This window comes from Sporothrix brasiliensis, assembly GCF_000820605.1.
Source record: "Sporothrix brasiliensis 5110 chromosome Unknown Cont15, whole genome shotgun sequence".
Classification (NCBI taxonomy): Eukaryota; Fungi; Ascomycota; class Sordariomycetes; order Ophiostomatales; family Ophiostomataceae; genus Sporothrix; species Sporothrix brasiliensis.
The window spans coordinates 2,700,089-2,720,727 of NW_024467134.1; the positions used below are offsets into that span (position 1 = coordinate 2,700,089).

The window sequence follows — 20,639 nt, forward strand, 5'->3', positions numbered from 1 at the left end:
CCGTACCATCCACCCCGACAGATGAAGAGGGTGATCGGACAACGTGATGCCCGCTTGAAGAAGAACAAGGACAAGGCCGAGCTGGGGACGAAGAAGGCCGAGGCCGAGGCGTCATCCGAGCTCATCCGTTCCGTGTATGTGTTATGTTTTTGCCCTCCTTCTCTCACATCGCCTCCTCCTACCGTCGTATACTAACGCCGAGGCAGCCCGCAAATGTCCATCTCTCTCTTCCACAAGGCCAACACGGCGCTCGTACCGCCTTACCAGGTCCTCATTGACACAGTATGCCGCCTTCGTCTTGCCATGGCCGCTGGGCTGATTGTTCTTGCTTCATTGCATCATCGCAACATTGCATCATTTCATGCGCTGACGTCGCTGCAGAACTTCCTTTCACACACTGTTCAGCGTAAGCTGCCATTATTAGAAACGATGGTAGGCCATTTTTCTGGGCAGACGCGAGGTCCGCCAACGCCATCACTAACCGTGTGTGCAGATGGACTGCCTCTACGCAACATGCCGCCCCATCATGACCGACTGCGTCATGGCCGAGTTGGAGAAGCTCGGCCCCAAGTACCGTATCGCGCTCAAGATTGCCCGAGACGAGCGGTGGGAGCGGTCCAAGTGCACTCACAAGGGTATTTATGCCGATGACTGCATCTTTGACAGAATCGTCCGTCACCGGTATGTACCTCTTCCCTTTCCGTCTTCAGCTTGCCCCCTCCTCATTGCTTCGCTATCGATTCATGAGCTAACTTTTTTTGTAGTACTGTATGTTACATATTCTATTCACTGCTCGCGAAGCTTTCTTTCCATTGTTGGGCCGTGTGCACCGACACTACGACATGTGCGAACTCGTATGGCCAACGAAGGATGGCATGCTAACTTGAATGATCACAGTATATCGTGGCCACCAACGATCGCGACCTGAAACGACGAGTCCGCAAGGTGCCCGGCGTGCCGTGAGTGCAATCCGAATCCTTCCGTCCCCTGACCTGACTAGTCGTCTTCCAATTTCGTTCCAATGTTGTTCCACTTTTGTTGCCATTTCGAAACTAACATCTTGCCTGTCTAGAATCATGAGCGTCGCACGGGGCAAGTACGTCATCGAGAACCTGCCAGGTGCACCGGTGTCATAAGCCCATTGCCCTGGGAGTTGTCCCGAATGCGAAAGGCTGCTGTTGCTTTGTATTTGCGCGGTTCACTACTCTATCGCCCAAGTCATCTTTTTGTGCGGTGTTGGGCGTTCAGGTATCTCTCGCTGGTTCATAGTTTTGCATCGTTTACAATTCATAGATAATGGTCACGATTCACAGTTTTGCTTCTGCGGCATTTTGCGAAATAAGCAAGTGCAAAAGGCGCGTAGACGGGAACAACGTAAAGGGGAAGCATCTACGCCAGGGGCACATTTGCTTTCGTGATGCGTCATCATATGTAAAGAATTGTAATTTCGTTTGATTCCCTTGCTGTCATCTGCAGAGAAAACAATGCTATCCCAACATAAAGCGCAAAACCCCGCCGTTCCTGACACCCATAAAGTTCCAATCCACCTTTTTATTTCAACACGCCATGATTTTTTGTTTCTTTTCGATAACCAAACCGTACCCCTCTGTAAATGGAATAAAACGCCGTGGGCATGATGGGTCATTGCGAAGAGACCGTAACGCGGACAGTGTATATAAAATGTAAAACAGGACAAAGGAAAGCCTCGTCGAAAAAGACGGTAGATATATCAAGATGGAACATATGTAGATATGTCCACCGAATAGATAAACCCCGCGTCCCCCTCTCGCCCCTTTTCCATGACAATCAAGTGTCTGGTTTTCATAAAATTTCATCTCTCGTCGCCGTAAATTCAATTGCTTCTGGAACAAACAAGAGAATAATTTTTGGGTTTTGCTCTCCTTGTAAAACATGTCCCAAGCTCCAGCTCGCTTGCTGATGCTTTGAAAATAGAAACTGCTTGCTGAGTGACGGGCCTGTCTGCAAGATGGGGAAAATAAATGATTAACGTAACGACGGCAGGAATTGACACGAAACGGCAGGCAATGCGAGACCAGGTAGTATCGTTGGGAGAGGGTTGAATTAGCTCGCAATGACACCACAGAGGCGCTGCATGACCTGCCGCCATTAGTCGGTGGATTCGCAGATGGCTACGGCTCTAAGGCAGCCACTCTTCGTCGTCTCGTGCGGTAACGCGCATGACCAAGCCGTCGTCGTCTTCTTCGTCCTCGTCCTCGTCCTCCTGTTCGTTCTGCGCAACAACCAATTCGCCGACTGCACCACCATTCGAGCGTTGTGGCGGCATATGTAGCTGCTGATGCTCATTGCTCGGAGTGGGGTCGTCATCTTCCTCGCCATTGTCCTCTTCATCGTCCTCGTCCTCCTCCATCCATGTCAGGCCATTTGCCTGCTCCTCCAGAGGGAAGACCTCACGCGCGTACTCCTCGAGCCCACGTGGGGCCTCCCAGAGATTTAAGGCAACGGACGGCACATCCTCGTCGAGGGTTTGGCTGCCAAAGTATGGCGGCTGTTTCTTCGGGTCGTCGCCGCCGAGCATAAAAAGCTTCTCAAGGCCAACCAACTGCGCGCGGTACCCCTCGGGAACAGGCACGTTGATACGGATGGGGCCGCGCTTGTACTTGACGGGGCGGCCAACACCTCTTGAGAAGTGGCGGCAGGCCTCACGCGGTGAAAGCATCTCGTAAGCCAGGGCAATACGCTGACCACGCCCCCACTTTGCCACACCGTCCTTGAAAATCTGCAGAATGGCCGGACCAACATCGTGTTCTGCGTCAAGCCAGGGCAACTTGGCGTCTGGATGGAATGGTGCCTCCCAGAGGAAGGAGCCGTCTGGCTGCAGGTCCATACAGAAGAGCGGGTATTTGAGAGAGGTGAAGTTGTTGTTGTAGATGCCCGTGTAGACAAAGGTCGACGGGAGGCCGATCTTAAAGATGTACTCCTCCACCCGGTGCTTCGCCGCCCACAGCGGCAGTGACGGCCAGTACGCATCGTAGGCGTTGTGCGCGGGCATCGACGAGTAGACGTAGTGCTGGACACCAGCCTTCTTGGCAGCATCCGCGAGAGCCTGGCCAATCTCGAGCTCATCGCCATAGAAAGTCGTGTTGATAAAGGCCAACTGTGCTCCGCGGAAGAGCTCGTTGATCAGTTCGTGGTTGACGCCGATACCGGAGAGTGAAGGGCCTTCGCCCGTGACATCAATGTCCTCGGCGAGCGAGACGCCCTTGGCCTTGTCTGAGTCGGAGCGCGGCAGGCGCGTGTACAGCTCGCCCTCAAGGACTGTCACGTTCTCGTTTGTTGCAACCTCCGTAGCAATGACGCCTAGCCGGTTGCGCATCTGGGCGCGCACATGGTAGCCGACAGCCGTGGCATAGCGAATCAGCGAAGCTGCTTGGCGACCACTGGCATTGATGACGGCAATGGTCTTGCCTGGGGCCGGCATGGAGCGCTTTGCTGGCCGGAAAGTCAGAGAGTTGTTTCGAGAGATGAGCGGGGAGGCGTCCGAGTACGAGGACCGGGCGTGCTTTTGGCGCTTGTCTTCGAAGCTGTGGCCGTTGGCGGAGCCGTTCAGGATGGGAATGCCGACAGGAGCGCCGTTTGTACGAGCACTGCTGGCGCCGTTTATTACAATGTCGTGGTTATTTGTCGGAGCTGGCCGTATGGCAAGATCCGCGCGAAGTTCTCCAGGCATTCGAAGTGGTGCAAGCGGTCGCCCTCCTAAAATAGGAAAAGAAAGCTACCCCAGGGAAGGAAGGGTGGTAAGGTAGGAGTATTTTTATGCGGGTGAGCACACAGGGCGTTGTGTGTGTGTGTGTGTGTGTATGCGCGCGCGCGTTTCGTAAGGCGGGAGGGGCGGATGTCGAATCAAAGAGAGAGGGCTGTATGATGGAGGAAAAAATGAAGACGGAAAACCAAAAACGGTAAAAGAACGACAAGGTTGCGAAGAGAAAGGGAAACAGAGAAAACAGAATCGAGCTCCGAGGACTCTTCTCAGTCGTACCGTTTTAGATGGAGACCAGAATCAGCAAACTCCCACAAAAGTATGTGTTTTTCTCCTCTTTCTTTTTCTCGAGTTTCGTGGCTTGTCAGACTGTTGAGCCTATCGTGAATCACTCGGTTTGCGCGAACGGGAAAATACGCGGTCGTTAAGAAAATGAAAGTCATCGACCGACGGCAGTAATTAGTTTCCTATACAGGCAAAGCCAATGCACCCTGAGGGGTAGTGGTCAGGGGGCCAAAGCAAACGTCTCCTCTTTAAAATTTTCCAGCGCAACAAACGTGCTGCTACATTTTTTTTTGTTAGTGGATCCGGGAACCGTTTTCTTTCTTTCTTGCTGGGCGGGCTGAATGACACGGTTGGGGTCCATGCCAGTTTGGTAGTTTCGGCGGGAGAAAGGAAGGAAAGGAAAGGACTCCAGTCACTCATTATAAAACACGGCATGCAGTTAGCTTCAGTCTAGAGCTACTGGCTCTTTAGTTTGGCGGGTAATGCACCTGCTGGCCTTGACAGCAAAAAACCCCCATTGGCACGTAGCAAGCCCAGAAACTAAGACCGGGAAGCACGATCCTGCAGCATAAAGAGAACGGTAGACTGGACCTAGGAGTGAGAAATGGCAGGAGACGAAAAAGGTCTGCCTACAGACGCTGGAGGCCGTGGCAGCCAGAAGGAAGATGGAGTATGGTGAGGCCGAAGAATGGATTGTTGTCAGAGAAAGATGGCGATATCATGGCGACATTGATGCCCAGCTGGCAAGAGATTGACGGAAACAAAAGGCAGTCCGAAAAAAAAACGTAAAAAAAGTTGATATGACATGACGATATGGGTGAGAATAACAACGTGATGCGAGAGAGGGGTATGGAATTAGATCTAGCCGAACCCATCCACAACAACACAGGGAGTAAGACCACATCGGCCTAGAACGGAGGGGGGGTTGTTGAAGATGGTGGTGGCCAGGTTGCTAGACGAACAAGATGGCCAGGTCCAGGCAGATGAGGCAAATGCCCCCCGACCGAGTGTTGGTGTTTGGTCTTGGCCGTCGGTTTGGTTTGAAGGAAGTAGACCAGTGTAGGGCTAGGGATGGGGGGAGGGGGTGGGTGATGGAGGAAGGACGACGTTGGTGACTGGGGATCGTGGTAAGAGGGGTGGGAGCAAAGACGACGGATTTGCAGATTGTGGAGAAGGAAAAGGAATTGGTGGAGCAAGGAAATAAAGTAAAAAGGCTAACAACCAACGACACCCATGTGGCTACTTACAAGTGTTTTGAGGTTGGGCGGCGTCGTAGCCTGGGGTCTTTTCCGACTTATTGATTTCGGCCAATCGGCGTAAACAGGGCGCCGTCGTGGTATAAAGCTGTGGATGTGAGCAGGAAGAAATCAGAGGCGGCCGTCGAGTTGAATCACAAAATACAAAAATCAGAGCGGGGGGAAAATAAACAGATGGAATCGATGTAGGAGAAAGCAGTGCTCGTAAGAAAGTGGGCGGGAAGAGGGGAAAAGGGACCAAGGAAAGCGCGGAAGTATCGTGAGTTTTTCGAACGGTGTGTGTCGTACTCGTTGTGCTTCTTAGCCCGTCGGGCCGGCTGGACGCAAGGTCGAGACGAGCATCACAGGGCAATGAGAACCTAAGAGTAGCGCAGAATTAGCGGGGACTCAATTCTGTCCTCGTGGTCAATTTTTTTCGTCTGTCGCCAGGCACGATGCTGCTTCTTGTTGTGCTTGTCGTGCTTGTGGTTTTCGTCCCTTGTCTGTTCTCAGTTTATTCCCGCCCAGAGCCGTATCTTTTGTCCGCTTTCGTTTCCAGCCGGGAGGTTACCAAAAGGGCCCTCATTCAAAAGGAAATGTACTCGGCCACAGGGGAAGAAAATCCCGAGGCGACAAAGTGTCGTGTGATGCTGGCAGGATACTGGGGGCGTATTGATGAACCAATCGAGGCAAGTCCAGGAGTGAGATCTCGTGGGATCTAGAGTCGTTGCAGATGGGCTGGACAAAATGCAAATACAGCCAAAGGACGGGCCAGAACCATGTTGAGACGCGGATGCGGAGGAGATGGAAAGCGGAGTAAAGGAGATGGGAGGCCGCGAAAGGCAGGGGGAATGAAGGAAAGAAAAGGGGAAAACAAAGAGCAGAGGAAATTGTGGAATGATTAGAAAAGCAACGAAAAGCAACGAGAATTCAGAGAGTTATGACGCATGGCGTTGTCGCATGAAGAGCTGCAATAAGTGTTGCACTGCTGCTCCAGGCAGTTCGAGATAAGAAAAGGCCGTTTGCTTGCTTACCTTGTTCAAGTGATCAGCACAGACTGGAGAGATGAGCAAGGCGAAGAAAGACGAAAAAAAAAAAGACAAAGAGTAGGAATATCAGATCGAAAAGCAAAGATACCTCAAAGGTGAACTGGCAGTTGATCGCTGTTGCGAGGCACAATCGAAGCAACCGGTACGGAGTAAGAGGTGAAGGGATGCTTGTGTCACCCAAAGAGGCAGGTATTGTCGCGAAAGACCAGGACGAGATAAAGCACACAAGGTGAACTGCAAGAGGCGAAAGCCTTTGCAAAGAATGGCAGAATGGCCAACCGTGAGTGCGTGTGCCTCTGAGCGATGTCGCAATCTGTTCTTGTAATTTGCGCCCTGGGCTGGAAATAGTGTTGCGCTTTTAGGCTGACCTGACACACATTTGCACCGTTTCAATCAAGGGAACTGGCTGTATGTCGTAAGCCTGTTGTGTGAGGGAACGTAGTACCACGAGGCTAGGGACAAAGTAGGCGACTTGGGGCCAGCCTCGAGTACCTGATAAGACAAGGAGACGGTCGTCGGTTGCGCACCACAGTATTTCCCAAAGTGTTTCTCTGTCCGACAAGTGTTCAGGGCGGAGGTCTGTCGTACGCGGTGCTGAGATCGGCCTCGTGTAGTCCTTTTCGTCGTACGTGCAAGAAGCGATTCTCTGTCCAAAACGCTCCTGAGTGAGTTGAGGACAGGGAAGAGAGGGGCGACAGCGCAGGGGTGTGCCGTTTTTGCTGTCCTTGCGAATCTGATAAGAACCTTTCGATGGATGCGCACGCAATGTGATTGGTCGAAAGACACCGGGATCGCAAAAATGACGAACGCAAATTGTCAAAGGCCGAAGAGGTCTGTTAAAAAACAGCAGTGGAAATTAAGGAAAAGATGACGGGGCAAATAAACAAAGAACAGAGATGGCCAAAAAGGGGGCAAAAATTGGAATACGGGATAAAGCAGAGAGGAAAGACAGCAGCCGTACCTTCTGTTTGGGCCAAGGAAGGTGCAAACGGATGCTGGATGCGAAACGGGCAACTGCGAGTCAGCCTGTTCCAAAAGGGCCCCGAAACGGACAGGAAAACTTTTTCTCGCCTCTGGTTGGCTCTGCACGCTGCAAAACACACTGCTAAGACGGTGCCGCTCGGCATGGCTCATACGGGAGGAGGGGTGCAGGAATGGCAAAAAGATACGGCCGACTACTCCGTACAACAATGGTCGTTCACGTCTTTCGCCTTACTCTGATTCCTGTTCCCTTTGGGTTTGGGTGGCTCCGATTGGACCTTCCGATAAGCATTCCGGGAGTATCTGCAAAGTTCTTTCGCTGTTGGCCGATTGCACCTGCCGTTCCTCCCGCCCTGTCTTGCCACTTTCTGTTTTGGGGACATGTTGCTTAGAACGTTGCTCGCACAGGAAAGGGCTCGCACTGAGGATCGAACTTGCTTGGGAAAGAACGATGGGCGACGGACGGGAAGGCGGCGGAAGGGGGTTGAGATTAGGTAAAAAGCGAGCCGCGAATTGGTCGAAGGCAAAGCTGGTGCTGGGCTGAGCGTCAAATGCCGACCCCCAGTTTCTTCCTCCCTGGCGGCGCGCATGGGCCAAGTTTGACCCGGTAAACAAGCACATCGGCCCAGAAGAGGAGCAAAGAACAAATCCGTTTTGAGAGTGGGATGCCGCGATCGCAAAAGACGAAAAGATCGAGAGGAAAGAACGATCAGAGTGCTACGGAAGGAACATTGAGACACATAGGGGATTGTCTTAATTTAAGGACGTTTGAGACTGGCTCTTTCTCTCCTTATCCGTGATCGCTCAATCCGTTCTTTCCCCCCATGCCGCGGACATACTGATAACAATGCTGGCAACTTTCGTGGGTGAGGGAAGGCACGATCCAGAGACCCAGTGTGGAAGTTACGGAATAGGCTCGAGTCACTATCAATTCCCCACGGCGCGCGATAAAGCTGTGCAGCGCAGCGATGCAGCGAGAACTGTCGGTGTGCCTGCCTACCTGGTCATATCATATCTTTGCGTCTCTTGCAGAGTGGGATATCAAAGAGACACAGTCTGTGGGTAGGTCGAGAACAGCAAGGTGAATGTCTAAAATTGGGCGCGGCCGAACAGGGCCCAGAATTGGCCCAGAGCCATTCTCGCAGCTTCCTCTCCCAAAGCGCTACGAGGCTACTTGCTCCTTCCACCCTTCTGCGCGTCAATTGTCCATGGTTTGAAACAGAGGGCTGGCAACATTTGGCGGAAGACGCGTTGTGCACCGCCAGGCAAGAGCACGCCTGCGGTTCTTACAGGCAAGGCAATTACGATGAATGACGTTCGTCAGGGGGCTTGTCATACCGAGATTGGGTGCGTTCGCGACTTCCTCATTGGTACATTAGGATTGTTGATAACAATTTTGGAGCGCGACTGGTGAGACGGTCACAGTTGAACCCCGCATGCGATTTCCTGATTGAGACGGACGCATGCTGGCATGCTGTTTGTTGCTGTTTTCACAGCCTGACAACACGCCCCTCAGCTTCGATGTCTTGCCAAACGGTCGGGATTTGCTTTTGCCCGTTTCGTGCGGACCCACTTGCAAGGGATCTGCCTTTCCTTTTTCAATACGGAAGGACGGCGCACGTGAGTAGGTCAAAGGTTTGTCTGTTCCATTCAGGACGGGAATCTATCATCGTAGCATCGTGGCATCGCGGCATCGCGGCATCGTGGCATCGTGGCATCGTGGTCGCCATCGAGTGCCTGCATCCCGCGAGACGCCAACCAACACGTCAGAAGCAATCAGAATTTGCAAATGGGCCAGCGGACTGGATCTTCAGGTCACGAGCGCGGCATCAAGTGGATTCCATCTCGTTATAGATTGCTCGAAGAGAGGAATAGCAGGGGAACGAGGTCCAAGGCAGTGGACGTTCTTTGGGTCTTGACAATGTCAAAACATCAAATTAAAAAGCTCTTATCAGTTTCGTGGTCGATCGTGGACGCGCACCGTGATAGGTCCAAGGCTGAATGGTTGTCTAAGCGTTGTCTAAAGCCATAACTAACACAAAGGGCGGCAGCGAAACAGAATGCAGCGTTTTGCCATGCAAAGGCGTTTCCATTACACAAAGAAAGACGGGGAACGGGGCTCTAGGGGAGCAGAGTGGTAAGGCAAAGATCATTGTAAATGGTGGCGTGGCGGCCTGGCGGCCTGGCGGCTTGAACATCAGAAGAAAAAAAAGTCTGGGAAAAAGTAAGAAAAAACTGTGAGAAAGTGGGCCGTTCAACGTTTCGATTACGTACAATCGGCGTCTCTCCAGGCGTCCTGGGGCGACCTTTGGGCGGGCATTGGGCTTCTTAACGATAAGTCGACGACGTATGTCTTGGCTGGACGGACCTGAGAGAACCGTTTGAGCCGCGTTTTTGCTAGCGGCGAGGCGGACATCTCCGCGGAATGCCAACCTGCTGAATTCAGAGCCTGTGATTGGTCGACAGAAGGCTGTCAACACGGCGACAGTTTTCTTATCAGCGGCCTAACTTTTGGTGGGCCAGGACGCTGCTCACATGGTCTCGATGGTGTCTTTGTGCGAGATAGTTGGCTGTACGGCGTATGTCGTACTGAGCATGCCGCACACACATGCATGATTCGTGTTTTGACGCCGTCCTTTTCAACATTTGGATTGCTGGTGACGCGAGGGCCTCTAGCTGCAGTTGTATATTTTGAACTATTTTATCAATTAAATTTGAATTAATTTCAAATCGGCCGCTTTGCTGGTGGGCTCGAGACACCTTGTGCGTTCCCACTGCAGCGGACGGTGGGACTCGTCACAGCGACGCTGCTCACCGCCAGATGCCAAGGACGAGACGGCCTCGGCCGAGGAGGCGCTGCGCTGCGACGGAACATGTCTGGGACATGTACGGATCTTTATGGGCATATAACGAACGGCACGTCGGGCGAGTTTTGTAGTCTTCCGTGTCCTACTCCGTCACAGTAGTACGAGATACTACCTGTCCAAGTTCGCACACCAGCTCGCGCCTACTGCAAGCTTGGATCCGGCTGGTCCCACATGCCGGCGGCGACGTAGTTGATGTCGTTGATGACCGAGTTCTCGCCGGTCCACTCGGTTTCTTGGCTGTTGACGACGCGGATGCCACTGTCGACGGTGCCCCAGTCGAGGGCGTCGAGGGACAGCGGGATCCACGAGTCGTAGCGCGAGGGAGCGCCCATGTTGTTGGTGGCGCCGGCGGGCAGCTGGGAGGGCGGGACGAGATCGCGGCGAGAGAAGCCCATCTGGGCATCGCTGGCCGACATGTCGAGGGACGCCGGTGGCGGCGGCTGGCCCAGGGGATGGGCGGCGGGCATCACTGTGTCTTTTATGCCGACTGTCTTGTTAGGTGTCGTGTAGAGGAAAACAAAAATGACAGAAGGACAAAGATAGCTTACGAGTCTGGAGAGTGGCCTGCGACAGGGCCGGCACGCCGCCGACAAAGACCGGATCGACCTGGCCGTGCAGGCTCCCCATCCCTGTGGACTGCGGGGTGTTGTAAGAGTGGGAAGAGTGGCCCGGCTGCGACGACGGGTATGACCACTGCGCCGAGGCGGAGCGGGCGTTTTGTTGTTGCTGTTGCTGTTGCTGGTGGTGGTCGGGCTGGGTCTCTCGGCGGTTGTCAGGCGGCGGCGCCCAGTCGGGCGGGCTGCCGTTTTCGCGCATCTCGCGGGCGTAGATTTTGCGCAGCATGACGTTGAGCAGGTCGGCGGCCTTGAGGGTGTCGCTGTTCCTCTCGGCGGCGTCGGTCCAGATGCGGTGGGAGCGGCGCAGCAGTTCGATGAGGGCGTTGCGATCCACGGGTAGCGCCGGCGGGACATCGTAGTCTGCGGTGGCGGTGGCGGTGGTGGCGGCGGCGGTCGCTCCTGCTGGTGCTGCTGTGCCAGTCGACCCGGGCGCACCGCCTCCGGAGGAGGAGACCGAGGCAGACGCCATTGCGCCGCCGCTGCTGCCGCCGCTGCTATTGGTTGCTGGCCCGGACGGCGTCGCCGTTGCCGCCGCTTCAGTATTGCTCGTGGGGCAACTCGTACTGCCGCCACCGCCATCACGGCTCGTCAGCAGCTCCGACTCAAACAGGTTGTCGTTCTGCACCACCAGGTACACAATCATGGCCGCCAGCAGGAAGTCGTGCATGCCGAGCCCCGTGATGAACCAGCCAATGTGGTGCAGCAGGCCGCCCGGCTGCGTGGCCTCGTGGATGGCCTCGTGGTAGGCGAGCAGAGTCAGCGCGGACTGCAGGCATGTGCGGCGCGAGTAGGCGTGCTCGGGCAGCGGGACGGCCTCGACGAGGTAGGGCCGGTGCAGCACGCAGCGGCTCTTTTGGTAGAGCGAGGCGATGCCGAAGCGCTGGATGACCTGCATAGGCGGGTCGGCCACGCAGTCGCCGAGCGGGCGGACCTTCATAAAAGCCGGGATCTGGCGCCACTTGTCCTCGAGCAGGCGGTCGGTGCGCAGGACCTCGGCGTACTTGGGCGGCGTCAGCGTGTGGGCGAGGCGGGCGACCTGGCCGAAAATGCGGCAGAGCATGCTCTTGAAGATGGGGTAGCTCATGACGGTGTACTCGGAGTCGGGCCGCGGCGGCGGCAGCACGGGCGAGTCTTCGTTGAAGTCCTCGTCCAGCAGGTTGTGTGCCAGGCTCGTGTCGCTGGGAATGCCGTGGATCATGCTGGGCAGGCCGAGGTAGAAGGAGACGATGAGGTCGATCTGGATGGCCAGGTTCCACAGCCGACGGCGCATCTCGCCCTCAAAGGCGGAGATGTTGGGCAGGCGGCTGGGGTCGCGGTGCAGGCCCATCTTGAGCATGAGCCGGATGCACACCGCCAGCAGCAGGAAGCAGTTGGTCTGCGTGGCGCGGTTGACGAGGAACTCGGACTCGGCAAACATGAGCATCGCGCGGACCGTGTGCAGGTTGGGGCTCGAGAAGCGTGTCATGCCAAGCGCCGCCGAGGCCGCGCCCCGGTACACGCGGTACCGTTCCGTCGGGGTCATGCCTGTGCCGTCCATGTCGAGCTCGTGCGGCGCGGAATACGTCGAGAAGTGCACGCCCAACGCCAGGATGTTGAACAGCACGGCCAGAAAGTCGACGTCGGCGTTGGCCGGGTCCTGCCAGAACTCCTTGTACTTGCGCGAGAACGACGGTCGATGGAGGGTGTCTGGGATGTTAGTGTTGGTTCTCATAGGTCATAGGTCTCTCTAGTTATTCAAGTACACATAAGCTGCACCCCCCCACCCCCCGAAACTTACGCTGCGTCGGCGTGTTGGATCCAAAGTACCGCGCAATCAGCCGGTCCACCACAAGCCGCGGCGGCATCACTGCCAGCAGCTCGGCCCGCGTGCGCGGCTGCTGTCCGCCCAGCATCAAGTGCTCCGGCGAGTCGCCAGCCGCCGGCGACACGTCCTGCCACTCGTCCTCGGGGACGTTCTGCGGGTCGTCAAAGTAGGCCTTGAGGTCCTCGATGTCGTCGAGCATCGCCATAAAGTGCGTCGCGCCCACATACGTCGTCCCCCGCTTCCCCCGCACAACACGGCCCTTGCCGCGCGCCTGTGGCGTCGGGTGTGGATGCGAATTCGGATGGGCATGCGGATTCTGACTGCCGCCGGCATTGTCGCCCGCCGCCGTCGTGGCGGTCGGGGGGATCGGTCTGCCCATCCCGTCGTAGCCCTCGGCCTCAGCGTCGGTGAGCGTAGACACGAAGGACGGCTGGCCGTCGGTCGCGCCGTTTTTGACCCCGTTGGCCAGCAGGTCGGCGCTCGACACGCCAAAACTCGACATGGCTGCGGCTGCGGTGTCGTCGTCCATCATCTCGCGCAGCATGCCCTCGAGCCGCCGCAGCCGCGACGCCATGCCCTTGGCCGGCTTGGCGGGTTTCTTGGGCCGCGGCGCATACTCGCACAGGTCGATGCGGTCCTTTTTCAGGCAGTTGCCGCAGGGCGACTCGCGGTCGCACTTGAGCTTGGACACGCGACACGGCGCACAGCTCAGCAGCACGCGTGTTCGCTTCGGCTGCGCATTGTCTCCGCCGGCCGCACTGGCTGCCGGGTTGGCGGCCACGTTCGATGTGGTGCTCGCCACCGTACTTGCTGCCGTCGTCGACGCAACGCCGCTTCCTGCCCCAAAGCCGTCGCCGTCGCCGTACACCATGTCGTCGAGCATCACCAGGTTCCGTTCGACCTCCATTCTCGACATGGTACTTGCGTGGTGTAAGTGTGTTCCACGTTCCAAAACGGGCTCGACGGCAGATTCAGACGCATCCACAGCGCGCACTAATATGCGAGTCTCGTCTGTTTCTTGCCCCCCACTGTTGTCCAATGCGGTCCAATGTTGTCCGAGCCGGTCCAGAGTGAGATTTGCTGCCGTGTCGGGCCCTGGTTGTCCATGTTTTGCCTCCTCGCTCCGGCCTCCTTGCAGGTACCGGATTTTGGCTTGTCGTTAGCGGGTGCTCGTGCCGCATTACTAAGCCAGAGGGGCCATGCGTCGGTAATATCGCCCGCTGTATGTCGCAGCATGCCCCTGGCTGTCACATTTCAGCGCCCTAAATTAGGCATGCTAGCCAAGCGCCGTTCGCTAAGCCCTAGCAGGCGTCGGCCCTATTCAGCAACCTTGCAGGCATGCGACGTTTCTTTTCTTATTTCCACTTCCTGGTCTTGGTCGTATTCGGTTCCGATCTTCGCGTACTTTGGCAGGTGATGCGTCCTGCGGTTAGATGTTTCTTACTCTTAGAGTAAAGGGTAAAGACAAGTGTTGCCAAAGGGTGTCGTTGTCAAAAGACAAGGGTAAAAGAAAAGAAGTGTGGAAGCAGAGTCTAAAGAGGCAAAAGTAAAAGGTAAGAATAAAAAATGATATTCCAAGAAAATCGTTGCGTCATCACTTCGTAAAGAACATAAAAAACCATGAAGAGGAAATACCAAAAGAAACAAAGAAATGCTATCTCGCTCCGTCATCCCGACTCCGTATACAACGTACGACATGTACATAGCCCCCTCAGCCTCACGATTTTGAGTCCGGAGACTCTCGTCTCTGCACTTACCGCGGCCTATGCACTGCCAGACGCCTCGCCCTCGCCATTGTGTTGTTGCCTCTCTTCAGCCGCCGAGGCAGTCAAGTGCCGCCGGACAACCAGGTCGTTGCGCAGGCGGTCTTCGTTCAGGGCCGTGCGCGCTGCCTCGCTCGCGTTCGACGACGCATTGCCAAAGAGACACGTCCACAGATCGCCCTTGGCCACCTCTTCGCCTGCCATCTTGCCCTTGCTCATCAGCTTCGACAGCTGCGCCTGCTGCATCTCCAGCGAGTTGGCCAGCTCCAGACTGCTGTCCAGCAGCTCCGGTGTCTCGTTGCCTCGACCCTTGCCTTTTCCTCCGCTCTGCAGCACGCTGCTGCTGCTGCCACCGCCGCCCCTTCCGTCCCGGCCCATGTGCGCCACGCGCCGCTTCACCGACAAATCGTAGATGGACGCTTCCACTGTGCCGTCTACAATGTACAGCCACACCGTCGTCTCGTGCTGCTGCCCAATCCGGTGCACCCGCGCAATGGCCTGCAGCTCGATGGCCGTATTGAGCAGCGGCTCACACAGCAGCACGTGGCTGGCGTTCACCAAGTTGAGTCCGCTCGCGTGTGCGCGCGCGTGCAGCAGAAAACACTCGATGCTCGGGTCGTCTTTGAAGCGCTCGATACCGTTGCGGTCCGTGTAGCGCGAGAAGGCAATGTGGTAGCGCCGGAATGCCTCCGCCAAAATCGATAGAAACGCCGGGTACTGCGAAAACACAATCGATTTGGCGCCCGGGTCGGTGCTCCGCAGCCACAGCAGGTGCCGCACAATCGTATCCACCTTGGTTGTAAACGAAGGGCCAGGCAGGTCAATGTTTTTGATCTCCTCTAGCTTGTCCGTGCTAAAGGCTGCGTAGATGTTTGCCTTTTTTGACTCAGCTAGCTGTTCTCGTTGTTTTTGTTGTTCTTTCTCTTGTTGCTGCTCCTGCCGGTCTTGCTGGCTTCGCCCGTCCTGTCGGTCAGTAGCTCTGTTGCTGCCACCATGCTCGTCAGTCACCTTGAGCGCCTGTCGTTTCAGTGTGATGTCGTGCAGGTTGTCGATGGTGAGCTTGCGCTTGCACACCGGGCAGTTGCGGTGCGCCTTGAACCAGAGCGTGATGCATTCCTTGCAGAACTGATGCCCACAGACGGTCAAGACACCCGTCCAAAACTCCGTCTGGCAAATCACGCACATGCGTGACTCGTCTGCTTTCGATTCGGCCTCCTTGAGATGAACCACTGCGTATCGTTAGCTTCATGAGAGCAAACCCCAAAATAACCAAACAAAGGGGAAAGGAAAAATGGCAGAGACTGACAGTAACGATGCTTGGCCTCGGCTTTGGTCAGGACTTGGAGCAAGTCGTTCTCTTCGCGAATCTGCGTCGCAATCGTCTCCTCATCCTTCGGACCTTCGTATAGGGCCACCATGTCCGACACAGCCTGCAGCTGCCGGTAGAACGCGATGCGGGAGTTGAGCGCATTGCGCACCTTGTTTGCCTCCTTCTCGAGTGCCGCATTGACCTTGAGCTGCCGCGTCTGCTCATCCTGGGCGCGCTTGAGTTGCCGGGTCACGCACTCCAGCTCCATCTGTGCGCGCTGGCTGGTAATGTTGTTTAGGCTTGACCCGCTCGACAGCTGCCCGCGCAAACGCGACGCAATGTCGCGCAGATCAATCACAGCGGCGCGGAGGGATCGCACGACAGCACCACCTGTGGTCGGCTTCGGCAGCGTGGCCTGGCGCTCGGCGAACAGGCGGAGCGTAAGCTCGGGCGCCGGCCCCTCGTTGTCTTTGGCCATGCGCAGCGCCAGCCGTTCTTCGTAGAGCGCGAGACCGCTGGGCGCAAGGCCTGTGAGCAGCATGTTGCGGTCGCTGATGCCGGCTTTCAGAATCGTAATATACGCCTGGATCTCGTCTTGCACTTTGGTCGAGTCCTCGTACTCGTCGCCTGTAATCTCGACGGCCTCACCGGCCTTGTCTTCGTCGTCATCTACCAGATCTTTGAGAAGAAGTTGAATCACAGCCTCGCGCCACGCATCCATCTGTGCTGCCTGCGTGCTCAGGACCTCGGCAAGGTGGTCCAGCTCGTCGCTGATGCGCCGACCCTCAATGCCTTCGGGCTTGGCAAACTCGGTCTCGGGGATCTCCACGAAGCCCTGCGTCCCGGCTTTGCCTGCCAGATCAGCCATGAAGCGCATGGCCCTGCTGCGGTTGTCCGCCAAAATTTCCTGCCGAACGCGCTTGGCTCGCTCGTATCCTTCGACTTCGAGCTTTTCCAGCCGCCGAAACTCGTCCGAATCCGGCCGTGTCCATTCTGCGTTGGACTTGATCTGAAAATAGCCGTTGGCGCAGAAGAACTCGGCCTTGTGTAGAATTTCGAGGGCAAACCGCAGATCGCGCTGCGCCTCGCCAACACGTCCACCAGCCTTGCCACGACCATCTTCATCGCCCAGGAGGTCATCGTCATCGTCGGTGTCGGAGCTCTCGTCGCCTGGACTCGTTTTGTGGGGACCTGACGTGCCAGCCGCCTCCTCTTCCAGGGCCGTCTCCTTTTGTGCCTTTTCGAGCTTGTCACGTGCATCCTGGACGAGCGCTCTGCTTTCTTCCAGAACGTCTTGCCAAATGTCGACGGCGATCTTCGCGCGTGGCGAGTTCTCGAATAACTGGCCATGTTTCAGTTTGCATGACAGCATCGCGCGTCGGGTGGCAAGCAAAGCGCTCTCACTCTGCTCAATCATGGCGTTGAGCACCTCCTCCACTGTACGCATGGGCCCTGCACGATGCCCAACACGGGGATTGTGGACACCAATTTCGGGGTGCAAAGCAGTCTGGCGTAGGCGGCTGAGCGCCGTGCGCATGGCTTCGAGAACGGCACTGTCGTTGGGGTTCCAGTCAGGGGAGAGGGGGCCACCCGCCGTGTCGAGGCCGCACGCCTCGGTGAGCTGTTTAAAGAGGCTCTGGTAGTGTTGTTCCTCGACCGCCGTGAAGGGCATCGTGATGACATAGCGCTTCTGCGGTGGGATCACCAGCTCGTCGCCGACCGTTCGTTTGGAGTGGCGTAAGGCGATCCGCCCGAACAAGTTGCGGAACACACGCTTGTGGTTTCGTGTGAGATTCTGCCAAACTTTCGGTATGGAAGCATATGGCTCGTAGGAAAGAAATAGCAGCAAGCCGCGCAAATCCTGGACATCGTCCTTGACAGGCGTTCCAGTCACACCCCAAGCATTGACGCGCGGCACAATCCGCACGAGCGTCGCTGTATTGCTAACACCGTTTTCAATCTCCTGTGCCTCGTCGAGACACACGCGCCACCAGGACATCTGAACGAGCGGCGACCGCGGCCGGTATCGTTTTACGTCGTCGGATTGACTACGCATGTTGCGCTCAGGCGGGGCCACGGCAAAATGCAGTTCTGATTTGAGGTCCGAGTAGGTCGTCACAACCACATCGTGCGTCGCAAACTGCTCCACGACATTGGCTTCGTCCTCGGGGGTGGAGCATGACCGCGCCATGCCAGAGTACACCATGACACGCAGGTGCGGTGCGTGCTGCTGGATCTCGGAAATCCACTGGTTCTTGAGGGCCGGCGGAGCAATCACCAATGTTGCGCCTGTCGGGCGAGCGGATGGCGTTGGGCCTCTCGGCGAGGTTGGCGCATCCAGTTGGTCTGCTGGTCGAGGGTGCAGGAGAACCAGCGAGATGACTTCGACAGTCTTGCCGAGACCCATCTCCTCGGATAAAATGCCACCACGTATGCTGTTCTCGTAGGCTTCAAAGTAGGAGGGGTCGCGCGTCGCTGCGCCAAACAGTTGGCTGATGTAGCAGGGATTTCCGTCCGCATCCTTCACTGCGACAAAATGCGAGGTTGTCTCCCGGTCTTCTGGGGCCTTGTAGGGGACGACGACGGAGGGCTCGCTATCGTCGATAGTGCCACGCGATACAGACGTTGCTTCATCAGGCGCCCACCGAACACCTTCTCGCCGCAGGAGCCACTTGACGGCACGGCGCTGGAAGGGGAAGAGGTTGGCGGTGAGACCCGGCACATAGAGGTCGTCTGATTCGTCGTCGTCCTTGCGCGTCACATGAGCAGACTCGTAAAAGTCTTGGGGTGACCACGTATCGTTGTCGGTGGCGTTTTTATATTGATGCCCGCCGCCGTGCACAACATTTGGGAAGAGTGTCGCCAGGACCCGCGCCTGCCAAACACGCTCCGTTTCACTGTGCATGAGATTCGAGACATAGGAGCACAACATCCATCGCAGCTCCAGGTCAATGACCAAAGACACAGTGTCCGCGTTGCTATCCACATCAACGCTGAAAAAGTAGGCCGTAAACAAACAACCCGGCAGTGGATCGACCGACGTGCTCTTCTTTGCGAGGTGGTCCAGGATCAACCTGTCGGCATCGCTGAGGCCACCAATATCGTCTGGTGAAAATGCACCATCGCTGACGGCGGGGACCTTGCGGCCTCTGGCCGTAATCGAAAGGCCCTTGCCACTACTGTAGCGCAGAGCATAAAATGAGTTGGCTGGGATCCGGCGAAGCCGTTTTGGTGGCGGCGCGTCGTCCTCGGCTGCCCGCGAGAACCTCAGCGTGCATCTTGCGAGCGGGACATAGTCCTTGTGGGTGTCAGATCTGACGGTTTCCTCAGTCTTTGCACGTTTTGCTGGCGGTTGTGAGACTGCAATATCGTCGTCGTCGCTCGAGACGAGATTGATGAAATCTTGATGCGGAGGCGTATTGTTGCCCGCCCCCAGCTTCGCGATCTGGTGGACGGTAAAGAAAAACTCATCATCTACCGCGTTTGTCAGAGACTGGCGGCATTGTTCAACGCCGGATATCAGATATCATAAGACGAAACAAAAGCAATAAATTGATTCCACTCTCATGCTTGAGTTTCTTGCAGTATAGGGAAGAGGCAGTAAAGGTAGGCAGAGTGTGGCGATGCATGGCAGACATATTTGAGAAATGTAGATCGAGATGCAAGAGTAAAAAACAAACAGAAAAGAAATACAATCATACCTCGAAGGCCCAGTGGCAAAGGAGAAAGGAGACGGCCAGTGCTCACAGTGGAACCGAGACCGCGTCGCGCAATCGGACGGCGTGCCCGGCCCATGACTTTCGATGGTTTCCGTGATGGAAACCCGGGTCGTCCGACGCGTTTGTTGATGAGGCAAAAGGATAAAAACAATTTGTAGGAGGGAGAGTGCAGGAAGGGGGGAAGGGCTGCACGACGTTCGAGGTCGGAGTTGACTTAGACCAGGCAAGAGCCTTATCGCTTATCGGACCCCTGGCGCAATTCTGCCCGTGTTGCCTCACCGCCACGTGATGTCTGTCTCCACATATCGATAGAGTGCGTAGATTTGCCCGTCGCTCTTTCCTTCATAAGTCCGAATCGCCCGGCTGTAGACTCCGTAACTCCAGCCAAACTTCGCCCCCAGGCTCTGAATACAGTATTCTTCAAGAACGCTCCTCGTCTTGGAGGCATCTGCTCCTGTTACCTGCCAGGATGCCTAGCCCAACTCCCTTCTCCAGCCAGGACCAAGTCTTAGCGCTGTAACTGACAAGGCTTTGGTGGGGCCTTGTGATGGGAAAAAGAGGGACGCGACCTGTGCGTCACGGCAAGGGCGCGCCCCAACGCGGGTATTACATCCTCCATGGGCGGGAAGGATCGAGCGGACGAAACGAACGAAACGAGCCATTCTTTACGTCTTCCATAGCAATCTACGCCTGTAAATCAAGGAAGAGGCAACTACAAATCGAGAACGTACGGACGTCAGTCCGGCGCTCTTTCCTCTGGCGACGAAGCCTCAATTGCTCTTTCCTTTGGAGTACAAAGCCTCCGGCACACCTTCCTTTGGAGAACAAACCGCCGAAGTCGTAGCAGGTAAGAGCGAGTTGGCAGCAAGGAAAGAACAGGCCGTCAGGCCAACCCAACATGTGACCACGCGACAGGATGGTGCACCTTCTCAACGACCAAATTCAACGCAACCCCCGCCTGCCGTTAATGACGTCCGATAGAGTCGCTTCCTCTTCTCCTTCGACATTTCTCCCTGCCCCTCCATCTACCCCAACTGTGTCTCGCATCCGACATCGCCAACGAATTACGACGACGACGTCTGCCTTTCTGCCTTGCTGCCAGCCATGGACAGACTCGAATTTCGCACAATTGGCAAATGGCTAATGCAATAAAAGCAGAAACAAAAATCAACGACAGGAGAACCCGCGCCTCAGCGCAATCCACAAATCGCTGGATATCTCGTTGTCTTGGAGGCGAAAACAGATAAAGAAAACGAGGGAGAATTCAAGAG

General features: G+C 56.0%; 4 protein-coding genes across 4 annotated transcripts; 1 reads left to right on the plus strand and 3 right to left on the minus strand.

Moving 5' to 3' along the window:
* Positions 1-21: 21 nt before the first annotated feature.
* SPBR_06030 (U3 small nucleolar RNA-associated protein 24) lies at positions 22-1,136 on the plus strand (the record flags this gene model as incomplete). The annotated part of the gene is made up of 6 exons (XM_040764292.1): positions 22-134; positions 207-282; positions 382-432; positions 494-670; positions 898-959; positions 1,073-1,136. 6 exons carry the CDS (start codon positions 22-24, stop codon positions 1,134-1,136), a joined length of 543 nt encoding a protein of 180 aa, XP_040622507.1.
* A 1,022-nt stretch (positions 1,137-2,158) lies between these two features.
* On the minus strand, positions 2,159-3,709 carry SPBR_05877 (uncharacterized protein; the record flags this gene model as incomplete). The annotated part of the gene is made up of 1 exon (XM_040764140.1): positions 2,159-3,709. The coding sequence occupies one exon, from the start codon at positions 3,707-3,709 to the stop codon at positions 2,159-2,161; it is 1,551 nt and encodes a 516-aa protein (XP_040622508.1).
* Positions 3,710-10,296: 6,587 nt separating this feature from the next.
* Positions 10,297-13,493, minus strand: SPBR_05567 (uncharacterized protein; the record flags this gene model as incomplete). Its single annotated transcript, XM_040763830.1, has 3 exons — positions 10,297-10,643; positions 10,705-12,459; positions 12,551-13,493. 3 exons carry the CDS (start codon positions 13,491-13,493, stop codon positions 10,297-10,299), a joined length of 3,045 nt encoding a protein of 1,014 aa, XP_040622509.1.
* An 847-nt stretch (positions 13,494-14,340) lies between these two features.
* SPBR_05480 (E3 ubiquitin-protein ligase SHPRH) lies at positions 14,341-19,444 on the minus strand (the record flags this gene model as incomplete). The annotated part of the gene is made up of 3 exons (XM_040763744.1): positions 14,341-15,569; positions 15,647-19,123; positions 19,351-19,444. The coding sequence occupies 3 exons, from the start codon at positions 19,442-19,444 to the stop codon at positions 14,341-14,343; spliced, it is 4,800 nt and encodes a 1,599-aa protein (XP_040622510.1).
* Positions 19,445-20,639: the final 1,195 nt, after the last annotated feature.